This window comes from Sarcophilus harrisii, chromosome 4, assembly GCF_902635505.1.
Source record: "Sarcophilus harrisii chromosome 4, mSarHar1.11, whole genome shotgun sequence".
NCBI classification, from domain to species: domain Eukaryota; kingdom Metazoa; phylum Chordata; class Mammalia; order Dasyuromorphia; family Dasyuridae; genus Sarcophilus; species Sarcophilus harrisii.
The window spans coordinates 100,317,310-100,333,860 of NC_045429.1; the positions used below are offsets into that span (position 1 = coordinate 100,317,310).

The 16,551-nt window shown below is 41.9% G+C and overlaps 1 protein-coding gene across 2 annotated transcripts; it reads right to left on the reverse strand.

The window, feature by feature from the left end:
- Positions 1 to 337: 337 nt before the first annotated feature.
- On the reverse strand, positions 338 to 9,243 carry AVPR1B (arginine vasopressin receptor 1B). 2 transcript variants are annotated; one of them, XM_003767642.2, is made up of 2 exons: positions 7,694 to 9,243; positions 338 to 4,120 (listed from the first exon to the last, which is right to left on the reverse strand). In XM_003767642.2, the coding sequence occupies exons 1-2, from the start codon at positions 8,811 to 8,813 to the stop codon at positions 3,804 to 3,806; spliced, it is 1,437 nt and encodes a 478-aa protein (XP_003767690.2). In that variant the 5' UTR covers positions 8,814 to 9,243; the 3' UTR covers positions 338 to 3,803. The 2 variants fall into 2 exon arrangements, with proteins under 2 accessions (XP_003767690.2, XP_031793109.1); XM_031937249.1 differs by having other exon boundaries at positions 3,910 to 4,120; positions 7,686 to 9,243.
- Between the last annotated feature and the right edge of the window lie 7,308 nt (positions 9,244 to 16,551).

The following is a 16,551-nucleotide window of genomic DNA, read 5'->3' on the forward strand; positions in this document are numbered from 1 at the left end:
ACTACTCTTAAGATGCAAGGAGGAAGTCAAGGAGAATGGTGGTTTCAAACTTAGATAGAAACAAATTCCTGAAGGCAACTTATTAGCTTAGGGGAAAAAAACAAATTAACATTGTATTGTATAAGATAGCTGGGTGGCACAGTGCACAGAGCACTGAGCTTAGAATCAGGAAGACTCATCTTTTTAAGTCATTTGACCTCAGATACTGTCTAGCTTGTGTGATCCTGAACAAGTCACTTCATCCTTTTACCTCAGTTTCCTCATCTGTAAAATGAGCTGGAGTAGGAAATGGCTCCATTATTTCTGCCAAGAAAACTTCAAATAGGATCATGAAGAGTGAGACAATCGAAACATTGTCTCTTAACATGTTATCCTGTATTTTTATTTATCTATTAAACATTTTCCAACAACAATTTCAGATTATTATCATTATTATTCAGATTAGAGCCCTCTAAGGAATTTTGTAGTCTGCTGCCAGGAGCAAATATAACAATCCTGATTTAGATGAGTAATTTCCAGTTCTAAAAACACATACCAAATGTATTTCCTATAATGGTACAGGGACACTTTAGAAGACAGAATCTATGATTTTCTAATATTTGGTCTTGAGCCTCTTATTTTCAGGTAACTGAATTAGGCTATGACAGGCTCAGTTATTCTAGTTCTAGAGTGATTAAACTACACCTCTTAGGAATGAGACCCATTTACCTACAGTCATTAAATTCAGGACTTTTAGACTAAAAAGGAAAACTGCCGTTGAAAGGCAGCTTGGTAAGTCTGGAGAGGGTCAAAAGTCATCTCAAAGGCTCAATTAAATATAGGCAAAGACAAGAGAAAAGATAACCAAAATGATTGGAAGGAGAAGGGGATTGATTACATATTAATGAGCACATATGAAAACTGTCTCAAACCAAGGTGATGGAAGCTACAGAACTAAAAGGCAGGTCTCTGGTACTGAAGGCACTTGCAACATCTTTAGATGAAGATGCTGGGAGAGCTCACAGGGTCACAATGTCTGAAGTGGAGGAGACTTTAAAGGTCATCTAGTACATCCTTTCATTTTACAAATGAGAAAAATTAAACAGAGAGAGGGAGAGGGATTCAATCAAACAAACATCCAGTCTTTCCACCCATGTCTTTTCTCTCTAAATGCATGGATCTTCATAAAATGGATTCAACCTTTAAAAAAAATTTTTTTTTAATAAAATCTGAGGTGATACTGGCAGTAAAGCTCTCTAATTTTATTTACAAATCAATACCATCTGTAATCAAAACCTTATTGGAAAGGGATGGGAGAGAGAGTGGAGGAGCCGATTGTGTCCAAACAGACAGGAGCTTCTAATTGTATTTAGAGTCAGAATGGGCGATTCTCTTTTAATAAAATTCACAGCAGCCATCAGCGGGTAGGCTAACATGGAGCAGAGAAAGGTCAAAGACTCATCTTCCACAGTAGCCTGTGTAGGGATATCACTTCTTCATGAACTTGGTTTTCAAAAAAATATATTCTGATAATTATATTTCAATGTAAGTGATTTTCCTTGTAATCCTACATAATTTATTTTATAGATTTTTAAATGGCATTCTAAGAAGAGATTCAAAGACTTCAGAGCCTGTCAGAAGGGTCCAGGTTAAGAATCCTTGCCCTAAGGCAAAATTGAGCAATCTGACCACTGCAGAAGCTAGAATTTATCAGTGCTGCTGACAGGGCCAAGATTGATATTTCACTCCTCTAACAATAAAAAGTTGTTACTATGAAAATATTGTTCTCTACTGTAGATTATGGTATCCTAGTACATCTCTACTATACATTCATTATTGACCTTTCAAAGGCCACACCTGTCTTTAATCACAATGTCTTTTTTTCCCTTCATGATTGCTTTAAGAACCATGAGGTTCCACCGTTATCCAGGATTCTGGGGCTAGGACCTAGATCCCCCTGTTTTAGGATTAAGGAAATCACTCAGGGCAGACCCAGAGGAGGCTGTAACCCAGGTCCCTTTACGTACAAGCATAAAACAGGTAGAAGAGATTTAGCTTAAGGTTCTTTTCATACAAACTAAAGAAACCCCCCCTCTTTCTCTATTGTGTTTACCAAATCCCCCCCTGACAGGGATACAGCTCCCAAAGCTAAATCATCATTTCTTCTCCCTCACTGCTCCTCAAAGGCTTTAGAGCAGTAGGTCTAAAATTTTCTACTTGTAGTTCACTAGAAAAGAACTCTAAGGTTCCAACCACCTCATTTTACCAATGAGTCTCAGAGAAGCAAACTACTTGTCTGTGGTCACACAGGTACAGTTGTAAATAGCAAAACTGAGGTTTGAATTCATGTGTCCCACCCACAAAAACAGATCTTGCCACAAAATGAGCCTATGGACCCCTTTATTTTCCTTTCTTCATCAGGCCCCCAGGCCCCCTAAAAACTTCTTTCCCTGAGTGGCTCCAATTCCAAGGAGGTTCCTCATCTACAACTCAGTATAGTACAGTAAAAAGAAGATTGTATCTGGATACAGAAGAGGAGAGTTCAAATCCCACAAGTGCCACGGATGACTTACATAACCTTTCTGGGTCTCATTTTGTTCCTCTGCAAAATAAGAGCATTAGATTCTGGTCTTTAATGCCCCTTTCAGTTATAATCCCATTGCTAAAAAATTCAAGCAGTTTCATAGTGGGCTGATTTCCACTTTACTTTACCAACTCCTAAAAGTACAGAATAGTAGCAAGGATGCTGGACTTGGATTCAGCAAATCCTATCTCAGATGCTTACCAGGTCTGGGATTCTGAATAAGAAATTTACCCTTTCGGTGACAGTTTCTTCATATGTAAAAGGAAAGACCTTGAACTTGATGGCAGTTAAGGTTCCTTCCAGATCCAAAATACCCTATAATTTTTAACTTTAAAAGCACAATTCTCATAGTGCCGGTCAAGAGCCAACACCAATGAGTTTCTGGTCTTATGGTCACCATTAAGTCTGACATTTCCTTCAGAAGTGTTAAACCTTGGCTGGTCTCTAATTTTGGCTCTGAGACAATGGGATCTCCCATCACCATTGAAGTTTGGGATTGATCAGTGACATTAACATCCTCCTCCGCTGGGACTTCCGCATGACTGGGAAGTGAAGTCTACACAAGCTCTGGAAGGGCGTTTCAGCAGAGCCAAATGACAACACAGGGTGATGTCTTAATTCCTGAATGAAGTGAATTTAAGTGAGACACAGTTGCATGAAATCCTCAGCCTCATTCTCCTTTCCAGAATCAAAGACCAGGGGCAGAACAAAAATCAAGATGCAGTGGATGACTTGGGGATCTTCAGGGTCTAACCAAGCTCCAAGCTCTCCAGAATGCCTGCTTCAGCCTGCTTCATGGCCATGGGAACAAACTGCTCTTATTGGTCCATTCCACTAGGGAAGACTTCACATGCTCAAAATAGACATCCCCTTGGCTACCAGCAGCTGGACTTAGCTTTTCTGCTGAGAAGGTTTACCAGGATGTGGCTTCTTGGAGCCGAGGTTCAGCACCAGGTGGACACAAAGATGGATAAAGTAGCTCTGCCATGGGCTTGGCCAGACCTCACCCCAAAAGTTCTAGTCCCCCTGAGCACCCCATACACCAGCATAGAAAGATTGTGAAGACAGACCTAGTGAGAGCTTGTATATCTATGATCTGGATAAAGTTTGGAGAAGGATAAAAGATTAAAAGGATAAAAGATTAAAGAGGGGTCCTCTCAATTCATCCCTCCTCCTCTTCCCACTTTTACCACATAAAATCCCCCCAAACAAAGGGTGCTCTGTCCCTTTGGGGATTCTTCTAAAGGGCTCTGGTCTCAACGATGGTATTTTCATTGGGTGCAAAGAACTCCTTGAGGTTTTCCTCCGGCCGGGGGCTCCCACTGAGGCTCAGGTGCGGAGGGTGGCTGACACGTGTGAGGAGGGTTGTTCGACGGCTCGAGAGGCTTCCATTGGAGAATCGTCTCTTCAGTCCGGCTTGGGGCTGCCCACAGCAGGAGAGGTCCCGCATCGGAGCTGGCAGCAGGTAGCTGCTAAAACACATGTAGATCCAGGGGTTGCAGCAGCTGCTGAGGTTGCCCAGCAGCATGGTGATGGTGAAAGCCACATTGGTGGAATCTGCCAAAGGAGAAACATCAAGTCAGCCAGAGGCAAAGGGGGCCGTGGTGGAGTAGGCAAGGTTTGGGGCCAAATCCTACCTTAGAAGCTTATATACTGTGTGATTTGGGGTAAGTCTTATCTCTCTCAGCCTCAGCTTCCTCATCTGTAAATGAGGTTAATAATATCATCTACCTATAGGAGAGTTGTGAGGATGAAATGCGATAACTTACGTACAGACCTTTGCAAAACTAAGAGTCAATCAGGTGCATTCATTACATTCCTACTATATGCTGGTACAAAGGAAGATGTGCCAATTATCATTATCATTATTATTAAAAGAGCCAGGACTCTCAGGGTCTGGGGCCAGCGCAAACAATAATAATGACTTCCAAAAAAATTTAACAATCCCCATTTATACAGGATGTTCCCAAAGTCTTAGTGCAATTAATTATAAGCTATAGCCTTAGGGAACATCCTATATATGGCTTACAAAGTACCTTCCTCACAACATTTCCATATATACATTATATATACACACTATACACACATACTATACACATACATTATATATATATATTATAATATAATATAATATTATTATATATATATATATATATATATAGAGAGAGAGAGAGAGAGAGAGAGAGAGAGAGAGAGAGAACACGTACTATTATCCCCATTTTATAGATGAGGAAACTGGGGTTTCCCTAGCTAATAAGGGCTAAGTCTAGATTCACAGCCTGGTCTAGGATCATAGGAGAGCTGAAAGACCTCAGAGGTCACCTAACCCTTCATTTTAACACTGAGGAAACCTCTTGTCCATTGTCACACGGGAACTAAGTAGCAAGGCTGGGGTTTGAACTCCTGGCCTATGATTGCAGGTCCAACACTAATATGGTGAAGTATAAAGTGAAGTCAAATAAGGTACTCTAATATAATAACAGTATAGTGGAATTCCTATATTTATCTATAACACATATATAAAACACACACATTCATAAAACATACATGAATACCTACATACACATATATGTATATGTGTCAGTTTTAGATAGTTTATAAATGTGAATATATAACATATTTATATATTTATTATATACATATACATTTTTATATAGTTTTTCAGTGGTGGTGGCAAGTTGTAACCAACCCATTTGAGATTTTCACGGCAAACATACTAGAGTGGCATTTCCTTTTCCAGCTCATTTTACAGATGAGGAAACTGAGGCAAACAGGATGAAGTGACTTGCCCAGGGTCACACAGCTAGCAATTCTCTGACTCCAGATTTGAAGATGAACATGCCTCTTCCTGATTCCAAGTTCCAATGTTCTGTGCACTATACAATCAATTGCTAATTTTACTGGACACTGCCAACGTTTGCCAAATACAAACACTTTCACTTGACAGGTAGTATTTGGCTTTGGACCAGTTAAATTAAATTAAGGAAGATATGAGAAGAGAGAGACTGACATTTCTTCAAAGACAAAGGGAATTGGACAGCCTGATAGGAATTTTTAATGTATTTTTTGTTTATTTGTTTATTTTGCCAGAATCCCCAACATATTCAGTGAGGGTTTGGTAAGATGAGGGTTTTTTCACAGATAGGTTTGGGGGACTCAGGACAATGGCCTTCCTGCCTCTTACTTGGACTTCTCCACATCCTCATCAGAGTATTAACCAACGTGGAAAAGAATCCTCCTAGAATGAAGCCATTTTTCTGTTGGTGAATTCCCATCCTGCACCAAGATTTCATGTAACATTCACTGCCACTCTGGAATTCTCCATGTCTTCAGCAGCTATCTCCTCTATGCTCTGAGGATCTTATTATCTAGCCCCTTCTCACTCTCTTATGGGGGGGGAGGGAAGAAACGGAGGGGGGAGAGGGAAGAAACGGAGTGGGGAGGAGGAGGGAGGAGGGGGAAAGAGGACACTTGGTTTCCATTCTCCAAATGAAACTGTTGTGCGACTGAAGTCTACCTTTCCCACCACATGCCCTCCAAACTCAGAATACCGACTCCACAGTATTCTTTTTTTAATAAGGATGCTTGAATTCTCTCTCTCTCTTTTTTTTTTTTTTTTTTTTTTTTACAATGCATTGAGACTTACAAAATACTTGCTTCAAGAACTCTGTGAAGCTTCAATTGAAAGCATTATTATTCCCATTTTACAGATGAGGAAGCTTAGGCTCAGGTAGGCAAAGTGACTGACTCATGGTCACACAACTAGCAATGACAGAGCTGAGATCCAAATGCAGATCTCACCTGACTCGTATCCTGCTCTTTCCATTCTATGATTTCACCTTTCCGAAGGAGGCAGAGGAAGATCATGAGCTAAATCAAAAATGTCAAACCCTAGGTTGGATCTGCCTATACTAAATTAAAATCTAACTGGGAAATATTTTATTTAAAAAAGTAAAAATACAATAGAAAACTAAATATCATTATTATCTGTTTTATAAGTCAATATGCAACTTGGGGAAATCTTAATGCAACATAATTTAGTCCTCCCCCCTATCATTTTTTATTTTGACACTGCTAACCTAAATGATCCTCTCTGGCTTCCTTGAAGGCCAGTTCTCAAGTTTGAGAGAGAAAGGGCATCTAAGATTTAGAACTGGAAGGAACCTTAAAGACTGCCTAATCCAACTCCCTTATTTTACAGATGAAGAAACAATCTGAGATGTTACATGACTTGTTCAAATTCACACAGCTACGCAATGGGCAGCCAGGATTAAACCAGGTTTTCCAATTCCAGTCAGTGTTTTTGCCATTCTGATTTATAAGGGGCCTTGAAAAGCTCTCAGGAAGTTTCTTTCTTAGGGTTTCTTGAGAATAGCTGCTGAATACTACACAAGTGTCCATAGAGGAATGTCCATTGTACCATACTGACACGAACTGAAAGTAAGTTCAGGTGAAGCTGATAGGTCACTAAACGAGGAATCAAAAAAGCCTGGGCTGTTCCACTCCCCTCAGACACTTGTTAGCTATATGAGTTTATCCAAGTCATTTAGCTTCTCTGCATCTGTTTCCTCATTTATAAAATGGGAATCAAAATGGTACCTTTCTCACAGCTGGTGTAAGCAGCCACTGAGATATTAGTGAGGGACTGTGCGGACCTTAATCAGACATAGAAACACTGAATATTAATATCATCATTCATCATGGTGACCAGGAATCACCAGTATGCACCGAGAATGCACAGCCCCCCAGACTTCTCTCCAGAGCAGCAGAGATGTCTCTGAATATTGCTCACTGAAGATTTAGCATTCCCCCCTAGCTGAAATATCTCTTTCCCCATTCCTTACCTCCCCCAGACCACCAAGCTTAGGACAGTCTCTTTAGAGCAGGGTTCCCAGGGTTCCTTGGTGACATAAGAGTGTTTAGGGCTCAGACTACAACTACTCCCTCTCTGACCCTCACTCTTAAATGGCAGAAACAATTTAGGTTCTCTCACAAACCATGCAATAAATCCTTAGTTGTTCCTGGGAAGACCCCCCCCCTCATTGGTTCTGCCTTGGAAGAAAGCTTTTCCTTTGAGGCAAGGCCAGGGGAGGAGTTCCTTCCCTCCCAACAGCACACATACCCACTTGCCTTCATCAGGGGCGTTTTCATCCCACACTGACCACATCTGGACGCTGAAGAAAGGCGCCCAGCAGGCAACGTAAGCCAACACAATGACAAAGGTCATCTTCACGGTCCGGATCTTGGCTCTGGAGATGGTGCTGATGCTGCTGACTCGAGAAGGCAGGCCCTGGATGGCCCCTCCCAGAGCCTGGAACGAGGCAGCCCCTCTCAGGACAGCCCTCTGGCCTCTTCCTCCCACTCCCCAAGCTTGAGTCTTGCCCTTCAGGTTTTTGCAGATCTCATAGCAGATGAGGCTGTAACAGGCTATGAGTACGGCCACAGGAAGGACAAAGATGGCCAGTGTGGTCCATGTGATGTAGGCCCGAAGCCCCCAGGAGAAGCGAAAGTCAGCCCAGCAATCTAGCACCCCAGTACCTTGCCTCACCTCCCTTAGTGAGAAGATGAAGATCTGGGGGAGACTGAGACCCGCAGCCAGGAGCCAGGTGGCAATAATGAGAGGGTAGACAGAGCAGCTAGGCTGGTGGAGGGTCCTCAGTGGGTGGCAGACAGCTAGGTATCGGTCCAAGGTCATGACCAGCAGCATGTAGGTGGAAGCAAACATGCTCAGGGCCTGGAGGTACTTGACCACGCGGCAGAGGAGGTCAGAGCCCTGGAAACGGTAGGTGATGTCCCACAGGAGTTGGGGCAACACCTGGAAGAGTGCCACCCCCAGGTCGGTGAGGGCGAGGTGCAGCACAAACAGGTGCATGCGGGAACGCTTGCGGCCCGGCCAGCCCAGGGCCAGGAGCACCACCGAGTTGCCGCCGGTGGCCAGCACCAGGATGGTGGCTAGCACCGCGATCTCCACTTTGGCCACCTCCTCATCCCTACCCAGCCAGGGTGTGGTGGCGTTTAGGGGTAAAGGGGAGCTCCACGGGGTGCTGTTGACAGTCCAGAGAGGAAAGTTATCCATGGGATGGTGCTTGAAGAAATATGGGCGGATGAATGAAAGGAAGGAGAGGAGGGAGATGGAGATAGGGAAGGGGAAGATGTTTGGGAGAGTGGGAGGTGAAACGATGGTAAGGGATGGAAAGAAAAGAGGTCGGGAGTTTAGATGGGACAAAAGTAACTGAAATAAAAGAAACATAAACTGCTTGTCAGAGGAAAAAAAGGAAATTAGGGAGAGGAAGAAGTTTGTAAAGGGGACGGAAAGGCTACAGAAAGGAATTAGATGGAGGGTAGAAATAGAGGCAAGGTGTGTATATGATAGTTCAAAAAGGGAAGGGGGAGCTGGGAATGAACTTGGAGATTCAAGAAAGGTAAGGAAGGACGAGGTACCCGGAGAATAATTAATTAATGAGCGAGGTGTTAAGCAAGCTGGAGGCAGAGGAAGCCATCTCCACCCCGAAATGCCACTTTCCCCCAACTTTCTTTGAGAAGCTTGTCCCACCAGCGCTCAGCTCCAACTCCCTGCCTCCCGGAGGGACTATCCCCACAGCTCTCTCACCCAGCTGAGCCCTCTGCCGGGTACCCACTGCTGCAGTCCGCGCTCTGAGGTAGCTGGCAGAGCAACTAGCTGGGGCTCCGGCGGGGCTGGCCGGGGCTGGGCTGGTTTATATAGGATCTTGGAACAGGCCCTCCTTCCCCTGGTTGGCTCCCGCAGCGAGAGGCGGGGGCGAGACTGACATCTTTGCAAGAGAAGGCTCGGAAAGTGAAGTGATTGGGGTATCAATCAATGGGTACACCGGGATTGGGCGTGGGTGGGAAGACGAGAAGGGCGAGGGCTTTGCCGATACATCAGCCGGCTCCTGAAGCGCAACACCAGGTAGCCTGCTGAATACGCGAACGCGCTTTGAAAAGCAAACAAATAAGATTTGTCTTATGTCCTTATGTCACTTAAGCAGAGGAACGATGTGTTCTCCAACAGGTAGGGACACCTGGCCGCTGGCAGATAGACGCACAGGTCCCCCGAAATCACCGGTGAATTTGGAAACTGATGGGGAGGGGAGACAGTCAGCTCAATAAACTATCTTCTGCCCTTTGGAGAAATGGATGGCACTCTCCAGGTGGCAGAGGTGGGCAAGGGGGACTGGAAGATGATGGAGGTGGGGGGGAAGTTTGCTGTTCTGATAGGTCCCTACGGAGACTGAGGGTGAATAATGGGATAGAGGGGGCAAGGAGTAAAGACTGGGCTAGGTGGTGGGGTGGGGAATAAGATTTGGGGAGAAAACTGGAAGGACAAAGAAAGGCTAGAAGCACACGGAAATGGACTAGAAAGATACTGAGGTACAGTAATCAGAACAGACTAAGGACTGGGAAGAATGTGTGTGAATATTGGGGGTTGAGGCACCTGGAATGTTCTGGGGAGTAAGTCTGGGAACTGGGTTTTAATGTATTTGAGTCTGGCTTTTATATTAAGCAGCTGAGTGACTTTGGGTAAAGTTCTTTGCACTTCAGTTTCCTGAGGAAAAAAAAGACAGCTACACAGAAAGAGACAGAGACACAGAGACAGAGACAAAGTCAAGAAGACAGAGACCCAGAGAGACAGAATGTTCTGGGGAGTAAGTCTGGGAATTCGGAAATTTCAATGTATTTGAGTCTGCTTCTTATATTAACTAGCTGTGTGGCTTTGGATAAAGTTCTTTGTACCTGAGTTTCCTGAGAAAAAAAAGACAGATACACAGAGAAAGAAACAAAGACAGAGAAAGAGACAGAGACATAGAGAGACAGAATGTTCTGGGGAGTAAATCTGGGAACATGGAAATTTCAATGTATTTAAGTCTGGTTCTTATATTAACCAGCTGGGTGACTTTGGATAAAGTTTTTTGTACCTCACTTTCCTGAGGAAAAAAAGACAAGAGATATATTTACTTTCTTTTTTTATCTGATTTCTCTTTTGCATCAAGAGAATTGTATAAATATGTTTATATATATATATATATATATATTGGATTTAGCATATATTTTAACATGTTTAACATATATTGAATTGCTTGCCATCTAGGGCAGGGGGTGGGAGGAAGGAGAAAATCTGAAACACAAGGCTATGCAAGGGTCAATGTCAAATTATCTGTGTATATGTTTTGAAGATAAAAAGCTTTATATATAAAAAAGGACAGATACACAGAAAGACCAGAGAGACTGAGACACAGAGACTGAGACAAAGTCAAAGAGACATAGACACAGAGAGACAGAATGTTCTGGAGAGTAAGTCTGGGAACATGGAAATTTCAATGTATTTGAGTCTAATTCTTATATTAACCAGCTGGGTGACTTTGGGCAAGGTTTTTTTGCACCACAGTTTTCTGAGAAAAAAGACAGAGATACACAGAAAGATGAGAGAGATAGAGACAGAGACATAGAAAGAGACACAGACAGAGACAAAGTCAAAGAAACAGAGATCCAGAGAGCAGAATGTTCTGGGGAATAAGTCTGGGAACATGGAAATTTCAATGTATTTGAGACTGGCTCTTATATTAATCATCTTGGTGACTTTGGATAAAGTTCTTTGCACCTGTTTCCTCATGTAAATGGGGGAAATAAAACTTGCATTATCTCTTCTGGGATTGTCCTTGAAAAAAGCCATATGGGACTATGGAACTAGGAGCTAATATTAATTTTTTCAAGAATCTGTGATGCATCCTGTGAATGCTTTTAATTGGCAGAGTTTTGGGATTTGTGGGGACCAATGTTCAGATGATAGATCTTTCTGGATTCTTGTTGGTCAAGGAGTCCCTCTATTGCTATGGCATTCAAAGATATCAGTAAGACACTTATGGTGTATGAAGTGACCATTCACTGACCTGAAGCAGCTTACCCTTCAATGAAATCACTGGAGAAAGTGGGTACTGATCCAAATAAAAGAACCAAAGAGAACTTGAAAGTGAAGAGATCTGTTTGAATGCCCACTAAGACACTTCAAATCACCAGGAAAAACTCCTTGAAATGAAGAATCAAAGATCTGGAATTGATTCCAGATGAGAATATACAAAGGCCTTATTGATTTGCACAGTCCTTCTGAAGTTGTTAAGGCAGATCTCTTCTATTAGCATTAAACCAGCCAGTACCTGAATAAGAATCCACTCTGGAACATTTCTGGCAGGTCTTTGTCCAGACTAATGTCTCCTTAGAGAGGGAGAGCCCATTTGTTCATGCATAGTCCACCCCACTTTTGAACAGCTCTGTTTGTTATAAATTTTTTTTATATCAAGTCTAAATCTGCTTCCCTGAAGCTTCTCCCATGCTTAACTATCTACCTTCTGGGACTAAGCAAAGCAAAATTAGTCCTTTTTCTGTCAGACTTTCAAATTTTCAAAGACTGCCCCAAGCCCCAATTCTTCCCTCCTTCATGCCAAAGGACCCTCATTCCTTTGAGCTGTTCTCATATGTGTGATCTTGAAGTCTTCTATTATCCTGGTTGTTCTTGTTTCTAAATCAGGAGTTCTTGCCTTAAATAATTTTAATTTTATATAAATGCTTATTACTTGCCTTAACCTAGAGAAGAATAACATTTTTATTTTTACTAGCTCCTCACTAAAATTTTGTATTTATTTTAATAATGAATAAAAACCAAACTAAACATTATTTTCACCAGCCTTGAAGTTAGAAGGACCTGAGTTCAAATTCAGCTTCAGATACTTGCTATCTGTGTGGCCTTGAACAAGTCCCTTAGCACCAATTACCTCCAAAAACAAAACAAAATACATTACTCCTAGAAAGAATCTATAATAGAAGTTTATAGGCTTCAACAGACTTCCAGGAAGGTTCAAAAAAGTTAGGGATCTCTGCTCTAAATGTGCTCTGCTTTAACAATGTCCTTCCTAAAATGTAGCAAAATCACAGACATTGTGTCCCTGTCACAGTAGATAAAAGTTTCCTTTAGCCTTGTGCTGATCAGATTATAGATGAGAATCTTTTTTGTCTCATTTAGGGATTATCAAGATTTTTAAAAAGTGTTTTCTAATGGTCAATCACCTCACAATGAGAGTCTTCATATTTAGATAGCCTGGCTCTAGGTAGAAAACATAGTCTGTCATTGACTTGTGCTTAAATCTTGGTAGAAGCTTCAAAAGTGCGAACTATAGAGTAGAACAGCTTTTAAGAGAAGGGAAGTGAAAAGGAACAAACATTTATTAAGCACCTACTGTGTGCCAGGCACTGTACTAAGTGTTTTATAAATATTATCTCATTTGATCCTCACAACTACCTTGAGAGTAAAGAGTTGTCCTAAGCTCCATTTTACAGTTGAGAAAGCTGAAGCAGATAGGAATTAAGTCACCTGCCCAGTATCACCCAGCTAGTAAATGTCTGAAGTCAGATTGAACTCAGGTCTTCCTGACTCCGGACCAAGCTTTCTATTCACTGGATCATGTAACTGACCAAATTGCAATAGCAGAGGATTTAAGAAAATTCATTGTGTATGTATGTGTGTAAACTGATGAGTTCCTCCACTAGAAAGAGGGGAAAGGGAGAGAGAGAGAGACAGACAGAGAGAGACAGAGACACAGAGAGACACAGAGACACAGACACAGATAGACACAGACAGACACAGAGAGAGAGAGAGAGACAGAGACAGACACACAGACACAGAGAGAGACAGACACACAGAGAGAGACAGAGACAGACACACAGAGAGAGACAGAGACAGACACACAGAGAGAGACAGAGACAGACACACAGACACAGAGAGAGACAGACACAGAGAGACACAGACAAAGACAGAAAGACAGAGGCATAGAGAGACAGACACACACACAAACACAGAACAACTGATCAAATGTCACCTTTCTTGACATTGACACTGCATAGTGCTGTTATATTATTATCAATAGAGGTTCAGATGGCAGAAGAGATTATTTGGAACCTGCCTAGGGTATAATTGTAACCAGGCAGACAATCTTGTCAATAAATATAGATGTGCCTGTTTAAAGAAAATTCACAACTAAAACCCAAATTTCCAAAATGAGTAAAAAAAATGCCCGACACATAGTCCCTTATAGTTACAATCTTTTACACACATTGTGTCAATTAATCTTTACTCTTCACAGGTACTAACTCCATTTTACAAATGACAAACTGAGGCTCATATAGCTTAAATGAGTGGTCCCATGTCATATAGCTACTAAATAGCTTGTTTAAAAATCTTGATCTGACCCTCAAAAGCAAACACAGCAGTTCTATCAGTCAGTCAACAAATGGGTTGTTGATTTTTTTTTTTTTGAGCACCTACTGTGTAGCCAGTACAGGAAGTTCAGAAAAAGTAGAAAACATAAATCCAGCTTACAGCTATAATTTAAGGAGTACCAAAGAAACCTCTACTCTCTGTCTCCAAAGCATTTCAAAGCACATAGATCACCTAATTCTAATGCTGAAAGGGACCTTGGAGATCACCTAGACTGTTTGGGAACAAAAGATATTTACCCATAAAAATAATGATGAACAATAGAATACTGTAGGTAACTAAGTGCTACAGATTCTCATTGCTAAGAGAGTATAGAAGAAGAAAACTGTTCTTTTTTATCCTTTTCAAAGAGGACCAATGACATCAGGAGGATGATATGATGTCTTGACACTTGGAAGTGAATTGAATTTGAGTGAGGGAGGGCTGTGTAAAATAATCAGTCTCAATCTCTTCTCTAGAAACAAATGAGGTAGGATGGAAAGCTGTAAATCAGGATGAGTGGAGATGGCCTTGGAGGCAATGGGAGATTTTGGCCTTCAAGCACTGAACAAGTCTAGAGAGATTTTACTGAGGAGGTGGGTAATTATTCCCCATAGAAAAGCAGCTCTTTGAGAAAGAGACTTGGGAAGAGAAAGCTGGGAAATTGAAAGCTAAGATGTCACTTCAAATTGAAGAACAAGTATAATTGAAGAAACAAGAAATGAAAGGAAAGGGAAGATTTCATTTAAACAAATTCAATTAGCATGCCACAAGTTCAGGAACAGACCTATTTCATGAATCAAGGTCTGCCAGTAAAGAACACATACCAGCTTGCCCATTTGTTTTTAATGTAACAACTCATATTCATGATGAATAATAGTGAAGAGAACTGGCCTTGGAGCCAGGAGGAGCTGAATCCAAGTCCAGACCTGGTTTGTGCTCCCAAACAAGTTATTTAACCTTTCAGGGGTGCCCCCTCCCCATTCTCTAAGATTATAAATTGCAAAACAGGTCAATCTGTATGGAATGGGAGTTAGCCTCTGGGGAGATCCTCACAAGGATGAAATCATAAAAAAATGGTCTCCTCCTCCCTCCCTAAAGAAAAATCTCACAGTCATAATATACTTTACTCTCGGTGAGCTGGTAGCATGGATATTATTATCTCCATTTTACAGATGAAAAAAATGAGTCTCAGAGATAAAGTGCTGGCCCATGGTCATATGGCTTAGTAAGTGTTAGAATTATAATCCACTTCCAAAAGTGGGCTTCCAAACCCAGAGCACTTTCCTCCTTAACTTGTTGCATTTCTCTTTGTCCAGATTGTCATTATTTGGAGAGAAATGGATGACCTCAACATTCTTTCCTACATTACAACTGGCCCAGGCTGCGTTCCAGTGAAGAAACTGGACGATCGATTCCCACAAAGATCATGTTCTTCAAAAAGGAAAGTTGGCCACATATCCTTGCTGCCTTTCCTGGGAGCCATAAATTGAGACTATGCTTCTCTCTCTAGCTTTCTACATACCATGAGCCTGTCCTTGTCTCAGAACTTTGAATAGTGTATTGTTGTCTCCCCCACTTAGTCTGCAATCCCCTGGAGGTCAGCGTCTATCTTTATTTTTACTAACTGTATCCCTAGTGCTTAGTATTGTGCCATGACTCAGTTTAGTCATGTCCAGCTCCATTTGTCAGATACTTGAAGTGGTTTGCCACTTCTTTCTCCAGCTCATTTTACAATTAAGAAAACTGAGGCAAACCGGATAAAGTGACTTGCCCAGGGTCACATAGCTAGTGTCTGAGGCAGGATTTGAATTTATGAAAATGAGTCTTCCTAATTCCAAGCTCAGTGCTCCATTTACTGCATCACTTAGCTGCCACCTGGCACACAGTAGGCACTTAATAAATGTTTATTGGGTTATTGGCTTGCATTGTACTGATTATATCCCTGGTCATCAGTTAGCATTTGCTACAAACTCTGAGATAACTTCCAAATGAATGCACGGGTTATTTATCCAGTTGGCAGTTCCTCTGTCTGTCTGCCCAGGAATAGTAACACCTGATTTATATCCCTATAAAAATACAGGAGGAGGAAGTGGAGTTGTTGGCATTAGGAACATTACAAGGGCTAATGTACCTTTTACTGCCCAGGAGCACACATTTGCTGTCGCCAGTATCTTTGCATTCACTGACTTAACACCAAGAGGCAAGAGAGTCTGTCTATAGGAAATAAGGTGAAAGGGGTAGGAAGAAGAGAGAGATGGGAGAATAGGAATGATGGTTCAGGCAGCTGAAAATAGGAGGAAACCAATGAGGTCCTTCAATTCCTGCCCTGAAATATCAGAGAATATCTTTCACTGCTGATGTCTTTCACTACTGAGGATACTCTCCATTTCCTTTACATAACTTCTGTGTACCTAGTTCTTTTCATTAGATTCCCTACATTTTCTACAATCTTTATATTAGTTCTTTTTATTCTCCCCTTTAGAATGTGAGTTCGAGGGCTGCTTTTGTCCCTTTTCCATTCTCCTCTTCCTCCTCCTCCTCTTCCTCCTCCTCCTTTTCCTTCTCCTCCTCTTCCACCTCTTCCTTCTCTTCCTCTTTTTCCTCCTTTCTTCTCCTCCTACTTCTCTTTTTTCTCCTCCTCTTCCTCCTCCTTCTCCTCCTCCTTTCTCTTCCTCCTTCTTTTCCTCCTCCTCCTCCTCCTTCTCCTCTTCCTCCTTCTTCT